At 41.0% G+C, this 12,217-nt stretch overlaps 2 protein-coding genes and 1 long non-coding RNA gene across 3 annotated transcripts; all 3 read left to right on the forward strand.

Annotated features, from left to right (window-relative positions):
* Window positions 1-1,727: 1,727 nt before the first annotated feature.
* Window positions 1,728-4,983, forward strand: LOC134177434 (uncharacterized). Its single transcript, XM_062644212.1, has 7 exons — window positions 1,728-2,107; window positions 2,165-2,278; window positions 2,339-2,503; window positions 3,451-3,495; window positions 4,145-4,189; window positions 4,400-4,508; window positions 4,574-4,983. Exons 1-7 carry the CDS (start codon window positions 1,762-1,764, stop codon window positions 4,782-4,784), a joined length of 1,035 nt encoding a protein of 344 aa, XP_062500196.1. The 5' UTR covers window positions 1,728-1,761; the 3' UTR covers window positions 4,785-4,983.
* A 408-nt stretch (window positions 4,984-5,391) lies between these two features.
* LOC134177677 (adducin-related protein 2-like) lies at window positions 5,392-7,494 on the forward strand. The gene is made up of 4 exons (XM_062644454.1): window positions 5,392-5,475; window positions 6,921-7,013; window positions 7,079-7,166; window positions 7,364-7,494. The coding sequence occupies exons 1-4, from the start codon at window positions 5,392-5,394 to the stop codon at window positions 7,492-7,494; spliced, it is 396 nt and encodes a 131-aa protein (XP_062500438.1).
* Window positions 7,495-10,022: 2,528 nt separating this feature from the next.
* Window positions 10,023-11,127, forward strand: LOC134177520 (uncharacterized). Its single transcript, XR_009969532.1, has 3 exons — window positions 10,023-10,099; window positions 10,659-10,740; window positions 10,805-11,127. It is a non-coding gene; the product is annotated as an uncharacterized LOC134177520 (long non-coding RNA).
* The last annotated feature ends 1,090 nt before the right edge of the window (window positions 11,128-12,217 follow it).

Consider the following 12,217-nt stretch of genomic DNA (forward strand, 5'->3'; position numbering starts at 1 on the left):
GTAGTCAAGCAATGAACGCTCAAAACTAGGTGCTCCTTCTATTGAAATCGACTAGACTAGCTATGCATGTTCAAGAACGCGTGCACGTACACTCCATCACCGCATCCATAACATAATACGAACGATAATGTAACAATGAACCCAGTACGCACGTTAGCAGGAATCCGGGAGTATGGGTCACGTGCAAATTACCGGCACTTCAAGTCTTTCGCATCCGGGGCTGGTACCGGATCTCTAGCCACTTCGTTCAAAAAATTTTCTTTGCTAGCATCTGGTCGCTATGACGTCGACCTCATCCTGAATAGAAACACCTGCTTTCACGTTCCATGTCTCAGGCAATCAACAGACGCATCCCTAGTACAGTTTTAGTTCGTCGTCGTTGTCGTCGTGATGACTAGTGGTTGCAGGGAATCCGAGGAAGACACTGTGCATTACGCGAAGAGAAATGATCCGGGTAGACGCGGTGCGCTAGCTCAGCATGTCTTCCGGTACAAGTGCGTTAGCGTGAAAAGATATTTGACGGCCCGACCTAATCCGCTGCTACTGTACACCCGTGAACAGCAAGAGTGCGGGAGACGTTGTGCGCAATCTATAAACATCTCTGGCTACGCGGAAGCGCCTGGCTTGCGAGTCTATACGATGTCTGTTGGTCTATTGTTCTCATGTCTGATCAGTGTCGTCGTCTATTGTGCTAGAATGACTGAAGGTAAGGCGAGGCAAGGACGTTTCGTGTCATGAAGTGTCAACGTTGCAAAGAAATCTCGTACTCTAGTGCCAACGCAGGCGTTGCGTTTCTAGGTAATATCCGACGATTCCCAGATTGTTTGCCTTTCGAGCGTCCTTTTTGATTTTTGATTTGGTACGTTTTTGGGACATTCCGAGTTTGGGTGTTTGGTAACTGTTTGTTGCGAACTTGCGCAAGTGCATGCACAGCCGGGTTCTGTTCTAGTAACTGTATATGAGAACGAGGTCGTTGCTATGTTGAACAAGGAGATTTTTGTGATGATTATCGAAGCTGGAAGTCATTGTACCTCAACTGGTTTGAATTATCAATGGGTTACCAATTTTTAATAATTTTTCGCTTATTTTTGTTTGTATAGGAATTGAGTAATATATTGCATTGTTGAGTGCTGAACGATGCATACACATGCATGCTTTTGTTGTGATCACTTGTTGTTCGTAATAAAGTGCATGCATGTGAATCTATCTTGGGGAGTACGGTAGTGCACGGCCTGCACAAATGCGCAGCTGCGGGATATTTCTAGTCAATTAATTAATTGAAACGCGATAGCCTTGCACTTAGACACTCTCGCGTCATCGTCACGACGTGCTTGGTTCCAGACATTCCTTCCACCATTTACTCTATTTTTAGATGAACGCTTATACATACATATCTGCAGCTCATTAATATTTTATAGGATTAATTAATGTGGCATTCCCCTTTTACAAGAAAATGTTTTGGACAGACATGTAGTTGTCGTGTTGCAGTCTTTGTCTATAGTAGACTGCTTGAGTGGCAACCCTGTCGTTCTTCCTTAATTGTTAGACGCCAATTCGCACCACTCACCAGCTTGACATATCGATAAGAAGCGGCGTTGCGGTGCAGTGAATTTAGATAAACACATTGTTTTGTAAAAGGCTCTTGATCGTTTCCTCAAGATTTATAGTTAGTTTTTCTAAAATTTTACTGTTGTGCTTAATCTTGCATTGATTGCTTTGCTAGATGACTTACCTCTATTTTCGTTTGACCAATGGCGAGGAATGGTTAATTCAACTAAATGTAATCAGGGATCTGGACCTTGCTCTAACTACGTGTGTTACGAGTGGAAACAAATTTTTGGAACAAGGCGTGACGTTGCTCTAGAAACGATCTTTTCTATACCACCTGACATGCTACTTCAAGTTTACAAATACAGTGGTAATACTGAAGAATTTATTGGCGAAGCTACAAACTGCTTTCCATCTTCAGTATTTGCTATTGCGATTGCCAACTGTACTGGCTTTAGCGTAAGATTTGTGGACGAGACGTGCGAGGAAAGCAAACTCTCAAGCACAGTTGTTACTACCTTTTACTACAGCACAAGAATGGTGTCTGAATCTCGTCTTGGTATGGTCATCTGTTTTACTATTTACATATCGATTTTATTATTGATGTTGTTTGCAGATGATTGTCAGCGTTCATCATGTGGGAATGCGTCATGTTTTAGTCTTGCTAACATTCATACTATGGGTTATCGTTGCTACTGCAAGAAATGGTCTAGAGAGTCGTGTGTTCCAGGTAATTATATTGGTTTGTTTATGCATTGTGGTGTTTTCTTAGCTTATAGTTTGTGTATAGCATCTCAAGATGCTACTAATATGGTCACTGCTTGTAAATGTCCACCTAAGAATTTTCTTGGAGAGATATGCTACTTGGGAGGACACCACAACGTGACTCAGTTGAATAGTCCAAAAACGTTTCTTCCGAGCAATGCCAGCCCTGATCTCTCTTCGGTCAACAAAAGTAAGAGACTTCCTTAGAATTAGCTGTTGCTGCTGTACTTCTACTTGCACATGGTCAAACGCAGCAATTAACATACTGAGTGTTTTCTGCATGTGTATGTGTACGCAGCGTAGAAATGTGGCAGGAACTCCGTGGCTGCTTTCCTGTTGTATGGGGACATAAGTGATACGAGGCCCGTGTATCAACTCAAAAGTCAATGCATTTTTAGCAGCTGTACTTTGAAGTAGGAGGGCTGGTCACGTGACTTAGAGATACGGATAGTCCACTTTTGTCTGCGTGTGCATGTTCACTGAGGTAATTAGTTTTCTTGTTTCTGTTGCTACTTGTGTCTGTTGGCACCTTAGAGACACATGCACCGATGCGCGATGTGTCCCACAATCGTTTTTGTGCATGGAGAACTTACGCGGTTTCAAGAGACCAACAGGTGGGTGCTAGATTTCCACAGCGTTAGCAGGCATTTGCTTGCCCTGCCGAGAAGGCGTTGATCTAGCTTTTGTGCGGTGAACATCGTCTTCTACGCCTGTACAGATGCCAGTAAATTTTTCTGCTGTCTCATCATCTCACTTGTGTCCTTTCCTGCTGCTTCAATAGGCTATTAGCTACTGCAATATCAACAACTTGTGAGCGTCGCTAATTCCTTTCTGAATTGTACACCGTCGAGAACTTGGTTAAATATTATTCTATTGTCAATGTGACGTCGAAGTCACCGTCGATGACGCTGGCGTTTCACAATATTGACGTTGACATCAAAGTCAGACGTTGACGACCACTTCGAGGTCGAGGTTAATGTTGTAACCGGCCCTCATCCGGAGGACAACAGAACAACAATTGTATTGTAGCGAGCGTTTGGACTGCACATGCGCAAGGCAGGGCAACACTCCACCATATTAATAATTTATCTTTTTGTTTGATTACATGGCAGCCTGATGTAATGTCGTTTTTGTTAGTGCGAGCAACAGCAAGCCCGTCAGTGATATCAAGGTCTGTTTCAGGTATTCAGATAAATACATATATACTGTACATACATTTGTTGTTACTTAGGTAAATTTACATACATAGATATACATACATAGATATACATACATACGGTTCTCATTGCCCGCCATTTTGCCTCATGAACTGGTTCGTCCATTCAACATAAGTTGGCCAATCTATACCAACATATGATCGGACGCATGCATGCAGCGATGCGTGCTGCCGATGTACGCAGCCATGCGTCTTCGCCACGCCAGTTGAAGTAACGCATAGGCGGATAGAGATAGGGGAGGGGTCCTGGGGTTAGGACATCCTCCACTTCAACAACACGCCTACCGCAGCCGAAATCTTGTTTGTTGTATTATTGAAGTGAACGTACATTAATATTTTGATGGATGGTTAATTCGCTCAATGTCTATAATTATCTGGTTTGGGGGCGTGGCCAATGATACAACTGGACCACCACTTTCGAAAAATTCTGTATCCGCGCCTAGTAACGCGACAGTATACAGAGAACAACCGAACCGAACAACAATACACTAATTGTAAATAACGAACGTCTGAACTGCATGCACTGGAAGTCAGCGCCACAGTACGGTACAATTTGTAGACTTGTCTTTCTGTTCGAGTAGACATTGCAACTTGATGTAATTTCTTTTGTGTTAGAGCTTGCAACTGCAAGTCCACCTGTGACATCAAGGCCTAATTCAGGTATGCGTATACTAAAGATATTCAAAATTATGCAAATCACATGCATGCACGTACGCGTACGCGAAAACACCGCGTCATATACAGTGAGATAACATCAATTAATTAAGGAATAGGTACTGATTGGGTCTTGCTTTTTAACGATTTTCGAACTGCGTTATGCGCTTGGAAATCTACCAACAGTTTTTATGCATTGCAATCTTTTGCATTCAGATGACAACAAGAATGTGGGAATAATAGCTGGAGCCGGTACACTGTCCTGTTTCGTTGTCATCCTGTTAGTACTTGCTGTGTACTTTTTCTATCGACGGAAACGATTGAAGTATGTATTTCCGTATCGTTAATTAATACTTCACACTACTGTATTTCATATGCTAATATGTTTAGTGCTGTAGAAGGTGACAATGAATGTGATACAATGGAAATAAAACTAGACGAACAAAAAGAAACGCGCCGTGTTGTCGACTACGAAGTAGTGTCTGCCCCTCCTCCTCTCTCCGACGTACTGACAACGAATCCAGGATATGGAAAATCATCCGTGATCGACAATCCGGCGTACAATGTGGCAATCATTGCGAATCAAGGCGACCAACAGTAGAATGCGATTTCATTATCTAATTAATTAGTTATTTATTAGTTAGTAGTGAAGTTCATTTTTAGTAATCAAGGACTAAGATGTTAAAAATATTAATTAGCTAGAAAAGGTAGTAACAGTTGCACATTTTTTCATGCAAAAAGACTATCATATCTAGGCCATTAATTACAGAGAGATATGCTTGTTTCAATTAGTAATTTGTGGCAGGTATACTTGTGGCACAGTCTAAGTTAGGTAGCTATGACCTAGACTCGCTCTCGTCATTCCCCGGATTGTCAACCCGTTTCAGAGAGTAATATAGAGGGGACGGCAGAGGCGAGAGAGACTGGCTCGAGTCTATGTATGACATTGTTTTTTGTAAAACGCTGCTGCGTTAGAATTATAATTTTACAGCGTTTAGTTATTGACTTGTAACGCCAGCAATGCCGTGAAATGTGCCCGTGTGACCGGTGGCTGCCATCTAGCGCGCGTTAGCTAACACACACTGTTACATGCGACCGTCTTTTTTACGCGTACACTTTGCCATACATCTGAGCATTTTTGCAAGCACCCTTTTGTTGGTTTGTGTTATCTTATTTTATATTTGACTGGTAGCTAATGGCTAGTGCTCATGCATCCAGTTGTTCCTGTTGCTGACCTTGACTGTTCGACCTCATCGAAATATAGCGAAGCTGAAATAGTTCTCAGAGACAAGGTTCCGTCTTCGTATCACTAGATTGATTTGAACGGTTTGTCAGATGGAATATAAGGACGCAGCAGTGTAAGAAATTGTTATTAATTAATTAATATATTGTATGATGATACTGATCATATGGTATTGATATTTCTACATTGTAGTGTATGCAGAGTATCACTCATTCTTATGTAATTGATTGATTAACCGATGAATCATGCACATACAAGTGAATGGTTCTATTTGGGATCTTCTGTTTTCATATTATTTATCATTTATTGTTACATGATATTATGTTAGTGTTTGTATTTTGGTATCTATTTCTCAGCAAGTCTATAATAATAATCTTATTTCTTTCACATCATTTACATGACGTAGTTCCCACTATAGCAACCACACTAACACATACACAGTACACACACACGCACACACACACACACACGCGCACGCGCGCACACACACGCACGCACACACACGCACACACACACACACACACACACACACCAGTGTGGAAAATAACGGTTGGACATGGAAAATATTCTACCAAATGTGTTGTTTGTCCAACCAAATACTGCAGGGGTGTTGGAAGTGTCCGGACAGAGCGTCCATCCGTATGCGTAGATGATAGTGTAGACCTTGACTCCCATGGTGTTAATTTCTTGAGCACAGGTGCCTTCTAGCATGATTTATACAAAGAAACCTCAGCCAGAACATACTGTAGTTGTCCACTAACATTGTTTGCTTTCACTTTGGGTCAGGTAAGTTTATCATACGAACCTGTGTTTGTTGAGAAACCACTTAGTAGGTGCTGCTATTCTAAATCCCTTAATTTGCAACGCAAGACTATGAGAATCACAGTACAGTACGCAGACTGCTATGAAATAACAAGTCAACATTCTAACAAAAGTTTCCCTTTCTTAGCTCGGTAGATCCATTACTATGGTAAAACTCTCATGTAACAAGAAACACTGGAATGCAATTCCACCATTGAGATAATTGGTGGCATCCCCTCTTGTGACTATTTAGCACTAAACTATAGCATATAGGCGCTATTATCATATGGTAACAGCTTATCAAAAATTACATGCAAAATAGCTACAATGGGGCGGGACTTAATAATACAACAAATGCCCTAGCTAGGCTTAGTTTATTTGAGCCAAAATAAGTTTCTGTTTTTTACACTGCGCACACACACACACACACACACACACACACACACACACACACACACACACACACACACACACACACCCACACACCCACACACACACCCACACACACACACACACACACACACACACACACACACCCACACACCCACACACCCACACACACACACACACACACACACACACACACACACACACACACACACACACACACACACACACACAAGCGCGCGCAGTCACAACTACATAACCCTAACTGTACAATTTTTTTAGGATTGTGTTTATGTTAATGTACAGTTGGGTGAGGTAATCTATCACAAATACGGGGGCATTGTAGTTTCACAGAATGAAAAGGAAGAGTTGGCTCAAGATTTAGGACAGCAAAGCAAAGTCTCTTTGTATATTATTGTGCTCCGGAAATTTGCTGTTGTTGATTTTCTGTATTGTTGTAACAGATCCTGATGCTTCAGAATCATGGATTGGTTGCTCTTGGCAGTACAGCTGATGAAGCCTTTAGCCGGTTGCGATTGTTGGCGAATGCATGTGAATTTCAGGTAGGGTTTGTATATACATTGGGTGTATGTATGTGCAAGTGTGTGTGTGTGTGTGTGTGTGTGTGTGTGTGTGTGTGTGTGTGTGTGTGTGTGTGTGTGTGTGTGTGTGTGTGTGTGTGTGTGTGTGTGTAATATTCTTCGAACGCTTGAGACATAGGTCTATCTATGTGGATACTTTGGCTGCAGGCTTGGAGAACATAGTTATACCTGGTGTGGATAACCAAACTGCTGTTGCTGCTGCTAAAGTGGGTAGCAATGACTTTAACTGGGGACGTGGTGAACTTGAGTGGGAGGCTGAAATGAGAAAACTTGATTAGGAGGTGAATGAATGTTGTATGTCTTTCTGTTGTTTAGACCCTTATGGAGATCAATGAGTTGAACTCTTTCTTGATAACAAACACATTCATTGAGAAGAATTTCTATGCTTACACCACAACAGTTTCGGGTTTCTAATGGATAAGATTTGTGTAGTGCACGAAAAAATAAGTAATCGAGAACACTTGTGGTTCAAAGATTATTTGCTTGTGTTTTGGCTGTTTAACGTTTATAATGTAAACTTCATAAAAATCTTAATGCTTAGTAGATCTCTACTGTACTACATATTTGCATGGCAGACACTAAACTGCAATGTAACGAAAAAGTTGGTCAATTGTGTTGTACAGCTTTACCGTATATTTTTACTGCTGTATTACAGTTGTTGGTATTACAATTTCAGGTAAGCTTGATGATGGTATGGCGCTAGGCATACATACAGTGTGCTTGACATGGTTACAAAATGGAGGGACTTTTACATGATGATTGTTTGTTTCTATACCTTAGCGTGCGTTACAAAAACAAACATCAATCTTTAGGTCGAGTCACTCAGAACGTTGTTTTCTTTGGAAATGTTCAGAGAGATCGAAGATTTGCCTCTTGCATCTATCCTACCCATTCCCGACCAATTGGACTACTTGCAAATTCTCCTTAAAGCCCATGTATAGACGGCTCTAGTGCTGGCGGTACAATTCATTAAACAGTGTGTGGCTTTTAAAATTAGTAGAGTCGATATACAAAATATTAAATAATTAATTCGAATCAGAGCTCTCGTCTAGAATGAAATCCTTAGACGAATTTGTGTGAGTGAAGGACAGACTCTATAGCACGTGATGTGGCCACGTTGTTTTCCAAATACGATATCTAAATGGAATATCTTTCGCCGATCTGGTCCAGTGGGTGCAAATAACATGATTATTAGCTAATAGCGTGCTCTGTTTGGGCAAAAACGAGTCATCGAGCCCCAAGTGTTTTGATGAGAGCCCGTTTGATAGAAACAACTCGTTTCGTCGACGTCATTCTACCTCAAAGTTACGGCAGTCAGAAAACGGTACAGGGAGCAAAACGTTTGCTAAGTTTGTCTAAATTGCGGGTTTGTCTACCGGTAGATAGAGTACGCGGGAAAGGACTTCATGACGTCAATTTGCAACTTTCTTTGCAAGCAATTCCACGCTTACCGCTTTTCGTTCTGTTGAGTGGTCGTCTACATGGGCTCACGCATAATTGACAAGTAGCGAAGAACACGGTCAAGGGGTGAGTAGCACGAGATGAGGTCAAGACGCGATGACTATAAAAGTGATTGCAGCAGCGTAACCGATCGACAACCAGTTGGATTGTGATGATCACAATTATTTCGAATCGACTAATCAGGTTTCTGCTGCCATTGTTGATGTTTGTCGCACACGTCGCTTCGCGTGGAGTGAAAAGTGACAGCAGTGAAGACAGCGTGACGGTTGCACAAATGAATGTGTAAGTTTCTCTTGGAGGCAATAGTACATCAAATAGTTTGATGTCGAGAAAAATGATGGGAATGAAAAGAGAGAAAGGAGACTGTGGGAAAGCAGGTCCGCCTGAAAGGCCAGCACCAGAGAACAAATGCAGCTGCAACTGCTGTTCGCGGCTGGAGCAAATAGAAGAGAAACTATCTAATCTGATTGCAGTTGTTAATCAGTTGCGGTCACAAAAGGAGAGAACGAAACAAAAAGCATAACCAAGAAAAGCAAGTACACCGTCAAAAAAATTAAGAAGTTACACAAGTTGTCAAGAGGTTAAACCAGCTAGACAAACTACTGGGTGGCGTGTACACTTTGGATGTTGGAGATGGATTGGACTCGTTTCAAGTGTACTCTGATATGTCGACAGATGGTGGTGGCTGGACAGTGTTTTAGAGACGCCAGGACGGTTTTTTGACTTCTACCGTCAAAAGTGGAACAAAATTTCTGTCTGTTTCCCATAAGTGTTTTTTAACATCTCCGCTGTTTTTGGGACTTTCGCGATAATCTTGGTATCGTCAGAAACCGCTAGGTCTGGCGTTTTTGTTTATCAAATTATCTAAGTCCTTCCTACAAACAAAACAAAAATACAATTTTTGCATATCAAAGACAAACGGGTGGAGCAATGGTTATTATCCAATTATCTTGTAAATTAAAGTAAATTTTTAATTGAACATTTTAGTGTGTAGAAGCCCATCTCAAGTAGACTTAGATTAGGTTAATATGGCACAATTAGTTTTATTGAGAAGTCGTGTTGATTATTTTGCGCGATTTTAATGTTTTGCAAATTTTGAATTCTGTGCGCATGCGTAATACGGTGTATCTAAGTGACTAATTTCTGTTGCTTTAGGGTTACAAAACGGGGCAAATTTACAAAACAGCGTCATTTACCAATACACCATCAGTTGTAGCAAAATTGAGAAAATTTTAGTTGTCGTGGGCCATCGATATTACGCTGCCAACTAGAGGGTACCGTATACGGGAACCAATGGTATCGAATACGGGACTTACGGTACCAATTACGGGACTTCGTCAGATACGGGACTTGGAATGATAATAGCGCTGTCTAGAGCAGACTAAAGCAACTTACTGTTTCTTCTAGAACAACTGAAAGTAGGTAAGCAGTCTAGAGTACTGATGAAACGGCAACGACGTTATGTTTGCATACAAAGCGTGTGTTTGTATGGGTCTAATCTAGGGAGTTGATGGTAAATGTTATGCGTAGCGTATCAGTGCACGTTACCAAAAACGGTGAAAACTGGTCAATTACTAGGCTTCTGCTATAGTACATTATTATTTCTACTGAATTATAATTCACTAGCGCGCGTTATTCCTGGCAGCTTGGCAGTGTGAGTGAGGCTTGAAGCAGGCTTATTCGTTTTGCTATGATATTTACTAATGTACGTTTGAATATAAGGGGGATACATTACGTTTGGGAATATTTGTAAATTGATATGAGCATATGGTTGTATTTGTCACATAACACAAGACGAGTGGACTCATGTTATGCTAGTTATCGTTACTCTCACTAAAGAACCAATTCAAACATACAACTACCAAGCAACACTGCACTGAAATTTAGTTTATGTGTACTTGAGATGGTTAATTCATTAATTAATTTTTGAAACAAACTTAATTGATTAAGAAAACTGATTGTCTAATCACGACTTTTGCAGAAATTCCAAATCACATCATTTGTTCAGTATGGTTCAAGCACATTAATAGAATCCTAAATTATTGATTCACGGCTGCATGCAGGTAGGAACAACTCAACAACTGCTGATAGCCTAGTGAGTTTACAAACTTGTATTCGTCATGTTAGATGCACTGATGGAGCTTGCGGCCATGCTTATCAAGGTTGACTGACAGTTTGTTGAAACTCTTAGATATACAATCACAACAAAGACTATTAATAGATTAATGATAATTGATAGTAATTGGGCAATCACACTATTGTGTAGTTAGTTGTGATGACAACAACTCATACAAGGCACTGATTAGTAAAAGAACGTTATACATTTTTCATGTTTACAAATGAGATTGATGTTCTTTCTCATACTGTGGCAGCAATATAGGTCAGAAGTATGTTGTAGTCATTATTAATTATTGCTTTTGCTGTACAAAATGGATGTGGACATGGCAAAACCTGAGGTTGAGGTTTAGTCTCACAACAGATTGTGTCAATATTGCTATTGTATAGACATGCTACTTACACACAGTCAGTTGAGTAACATATTTATCATATTCTCAATCTACTTGTCTCTAACGTTAACAACACCCTTTCTAACTTGTTCTCAATCTCTATAGAGTCTGCGACTCTAAGCAGGTGACGCACTCACACCATAGTGGTTCCTGCACGTGAAGAATGAATGTGTCGTTGGGACAGTGGACGTACTTCCTCACAGATATTGTGCGATATTTTGGAGCGAGGCAGCATTGGCAATCCGATTTCAAGTATACGTTGATTGTGCCATCTTTCATCGATTTATAGGCTTGAGTCTTGCTATGGCATCGACCCGAGCATTCGCTTAGAGGGACTTGAACCAAACAGTTACCATGGTGGAACACCTAGAAAGTAGATGAAAGATTGCACGATGTTCTTGTGGAAGACTTCTGATGTTGAGTACCCGCATTTGACAAATTAGCATAAGCTGGATATGCATTGGCTATGATTCCCACGCAGAGAACTGAGAGAAGAACAACTGAATTTATTCTCGTTCGTCAGTGACAGCTCACTGTATACTGTTTGAGAGCGATCATGTGCTGGTGGATTCGATCAACATTGGCAACCGTCGGAGGAACTTGAGCATTATGAGTATTGTCCAGGGTATCTTATTTCTATCAGGAACTGATAAACACCAGAGGCGTACAGATTGAACATCACGCCACACGTTTAACCCCTGAAATAGGTGTGCAAATGTGATCAACTGGGAGTAGTGGGATAACACGTCGTATAAGCAAGATCCATATGTGTACATATCTGCTAGAATAGATGGCAGTGTTTTAAGATATTGTCAATCGCAGCCTCTCTTGTCCATTTGATAATGACGATGGTCATTGCTAATCTGCCGTTTATTGCGCTCTTTTGATGTCCGTCAATTAATGGCATGTTTTCTTGTGCCAAGTTCCATTATGAGTATCTCTATTTGTATGTCAATTTGTAGGAGTCAGTGTGGGCCTGTGGTTAAGGGATTGTGAGGTGACATCTGCATTGAGCAGAAACGGTTGTTGCCAT

The sequence above is a fragment of the Corticium candelabrum genome, chromosome 3 (genome assembly GCF_963422355.1).
Source record: "Corticium candelabrum chromosome 3, ooCorCand1.1, whole genome shotgun sequence".
NCBI classification, from domain to species: Eukaryota; Metazoa; Porifera; class Homoscleromorpha; order Homosclerophorida; family Plakinidae; genus Corticium; species Corticium candelabrum.

Bases quoted from the DNA above. Each gene is read 5' to 3' on its own strand.
- LOC134177434 (XM_062644212.1), top strand. From the start codon at position 1,762: ATGGTTAATTCAACTAAATGTAATCAGGGATCTGGACCTTGCTCTAAC. The intron at 3,496-4,144 runs GTATTCAGATAA...CTTTTGTGTTAG, and splicing joins GATATCAAGGTCTGTTTCAG to AGCTTGCAACTGCAAGTCCA. The intron at 4,190-4,399 runs GTATGCGTATAC...TTTTGCATTCAG, and splicing joins GACATCAAGGCCTAATTCAG to ATGACAACAAGAATGTGGGA.
- LOC134177677 (XM_062644454.1), top strand. From the start codon at position 5,392: ATGCATCCAGTTGTTCCTGTTGCTGACCTTGACTGTTCGACCTCATCG. The intron at 7,014-7,078 runs GTCTCTTTGTAT...TTGTTGTAACAG, and splicing joins ATTTAGGACAGCAAAGCAAA to ATCCTGATGCTTCAGAATCA. The intron at 7,167-7,363 runs GTGAATTTCAGG...CTTTGGCTGCAG, and splicing joins GCGATTGTTGGCGAATGCAT to GCTTGGAGAACATAGTTATA.